This window comes from Chaetura pelagica, unplaced genomic scaffold (assembly GCF_000747805.2).
Source record: "Chaetura pelagica isolate M959 unplaced genomic scaffold, ChaPel_1.0 scaffold272, whole genome shotgun sequence".
Taxonomy (NCBI): Eukaryota; Metazoa; Chordata; class Aves; order Apodiformes; family Apodidae; genus Chaetura; species Chaetura pelagica.
Window position 1 is genome coordinate 353,810 of NW_009952445.1, and position 3,061 is coordinate 356,870.

Consider the following 3,061-nt stretch of genomic DNA (forward strand, 5'->3'; position numbering starts at 1 on the left):
CACCTGAGGCCATCAGGTTATAAAGAACATCACTCAAAGGAGAGGACACATGCAGTGACCTTGTCAAGCAAGCCTCACTATTGCCCTGGTGACCTTCTGGCAGAAGGAGGCAGCCCCAGCTTCCCCAGAACAGCAAGGCTCCAGACTGCAAATTTCAACTCAAAACAGCTGCTGCCGGGAACCTTCATGTTTCCAATGCTCTCTGGCTTTTGACCTCATCTAAAAGCCAAGCTCCCCTTTCCTACAAGCTGAAGGGCTGCATTAATTGCTGTATCCCAGGAGGTCCCTTTGATCTTAACACCCTTCCTCTCCTCTGTGTGGTTTCACCACACAAAAAGCACGTATAGGCTCATCCCAAACACATCAGTGTGAATGAGTCCCTACTCCTGCACTTACCTGTGACCTTCCCTGTTCCCAGACACTTGCAACCAGCTCAGGCACAAAGTCCCAACACTGACCTGAAACACCAGCTTTTTACTCTCTGCTGCCATCAACATTCCTCCAGCCCTTAGAGTAGTTTCCATTACCCCTTCTCATGTAAAATGCTATGGCTCTACAGCCAAAGACCTCTCAAGCAATTTCACAGAAGGCATCAATTCTCAATGCTTTGCAGTCTGTTTCCGTGGATATTTTTTTTTTTTTAACTTACTATACAATGTTTAACTGCTGTTTGGTCTGAAATCAGCAGGGGGCAAACAAATGCAGGGCCATTAAAGTCAACAGAACTTGTCATTTCACTATTTTGTCCTATCTACCAGGACAGAAGCCTCTCAGAAATCGCCATGCATAGCTCCACACCCCATGGATCTGGGACACATGAGGATTACAAAAAGTTTCCTTACTTCTGGTTCCCATCTGTCCACCTTAAGTTTATTGGTTTTCTATCTCTCTCTTTACCAATCAACTCTGAAAATTAAATACTTTGTTCTGTATGCTATGTTACACCTGTAACAGCAGGTGTCAGTTAACATATTTATCATAAATGAAATTAACATATTTATCACAGATAAATAGCTATGAAATCCAGAAATGTCCTTGCTTTGCAGGAAGAGTAGAAACAGTATCTCAGGCCACATAGTATTTAAGTCATAACTGCCTGCTCAAAGATTGAAAGATTTGAGACCCTAAGTAGCTGATTCTTAAATGTATGATCATTGCTAATCAGAACAAGAATTAGAGGACATACCATCACCACATGTATCTCATCCTGCAGCTTGACACAAAAAAGGATGGACCAGAACAAGAGAGTAAAAAAGAGAAAGGACAGCTGCCCCAACCCACCCTTGGGAAGACCCTCCATCCCATCCCAGTCAGTCCCACACAGCCCATTTCATTCCCTCTGCTTGACACATCCCTCACAGCCTTTCAAAGCCAGTATTCACAGTATGAAAGACAACAGCATCAGTAATCAAGGAAAACTACCCTGACACACAGGCCAGGTGAAGAAAGGCCTCTGTGCTACTTTTAAAGCTGGCACCTGCTGAAAAGCATCCTCTGAAAGGACAAGATCCAAATGCCACCTCCCCACATCTTCTTAAGGATAAACACCACAACACCTTTTACAAAGCATTTATTGGACTCAGGATTGTTACTGGCAGCTCTCAGACCCAGAGCAAAGTTAAGATCATTGCAGCTTCCTGCTTTTCTTAACTCCTGCACGAATGCCAGAGAGTTCCCCATCGTATCTGTGCAATTCCCTCCGCACTTCCCGGACCTGGCCCTTGCGGCGAATCTTGGCTCTCCGGAACTTCTCCCGGTGCTTGACCCTGGGGTTTCGGTCGATCTTCTTCCTTTTGGGTGTGAGGCCTTTGTTCTTGATCATCTGGTAGGTCACACCTCTCTTTTTCTCTGCATCCTCTCCTTCCAACACTGCTTCTTCTTCAAGCATGTCTCGGTCTTCAGTTCTCTTCCTCTTGAGTTTCAGCTTCTCCTCCATCATCTTATAGTATTTTAGAGCATCCTCTTCATCCAGGTCCGACTCGTCTGACGATTCCTCAGCAGCAGTCCAGCCATTAGCATGTGCAGGAGCACGTTTTGGTTTGCTTTTCTTGACATCCAGTGGGAGAAACACTGCAAACTTCTTCTCCTTCCGTGGCTTATCTTCCCTCTTATCGTAGTAGTTTTTCAAAAGCATTCGAACTTGCGAGGATAACCTTTCATCTACAACAGCCAGGTCATTGATTATATTTCTGTAGGCAACCAGCCGTTCGATAATGGGGTGACTATGAACTGGCATCCTCTTGGACTTCAAAACTAAATAGAAACTTATATTGGCACAGTAATTCAAGTAGAGATGATACTTGGTCTGCAAATAGTGGCTGCCTTTCCCTTGCAGGATAGTGCCATTTTTGACCATTTGCAGCAAGGGGTGCAGCTCATCCTTGAGCTCCATCAGCTTGACTTCAAAGTCCTCAATCAGCTGCAGGAGCTCAGGGGACTCCTGCTTCAGTAGCTTCAGCTGCTCCTTCTTGGGAAGGGCTTGCAAATCCTTGTCAATCTTCTGCCCTTTACTATCATGTGTTTTCTGCTGCTCAGCCAGATAGCCCTGGATCACATCTAGCCCATAATCATCTTCCTCTAAGTCCTGCACCAACCGCCTCTGGATGACTTGAGCTTCCTGCTCCTCCTCCTCTTCCTCAGCATCAACCTCCTGCTGGCGGCGCTTGCCCTTCGCCCGGGCATCGCCCCCATAGTCCGTGTCGTAGTAGAGCTGCTTGCGCTGGCCCCAGGAGAGCTCGTGGGGGAGCTCGGTGTCCTCACGGCGCTCCTCCAAGTCGCTCTCCATGGACAGGTCCCCATCTTCCTCCTCTTCACCTTCTCCATCCTCATCCTCCTCCCCTCCATCCTCTTCTGCACTATGGTCTATGTAAAGATTCAGCGCCTGCATCTCCTCCTCTTCTTCCTCACCGGGCCCATCCTCCTCCTCGCTGTCCTCCTCGGGCAGCTGCAGCCCCAGCACTTCCTCCTCCTCCTCCTCCTCGCTGCCCTCGGCCTCCTCCCCGCTCTCCAGGGCCGCCATCACCTGCTGGAACCGCGCCTCCTGCAAGTCTTCCTCCACCTC

The 3,061-nt window shown here is 48.1% G+C and overlaps 1 protein-coding gene across 1 annotated transcript; it reads right to left on the reverse strand.

Annotated features, from left to right (window-relative positions):
* Positions 1-1,624: 1,624 nt before the first annotated feature.
* UTP3 (UTP3, small subunit (SSU) processome component, homolog (S. cerevisiae)) lies at positions 1,625-3,019 on the reverse strand. Its single transcript, XM_010008531.1, has one exon. It carries the CDS (start codon positions 3,017-3,019, stop codon positions 1,625-1,627), a length of 1,395 nt encoding a protein of 464 aa, XP_010006833.1.
* Between the last annotated feature and the right edge of the window lie 42 nt (positions 3,020-3,061).

Coding starts and splice junctions, on each gene's coding strand:
- UTP3 (XM_010008531.1), bottom strand. CDS start 3,019: ATGGCGGCCCTGGAGAGCGGGGAGGAGGCCGAGGGCAGCGAGGAGGAG.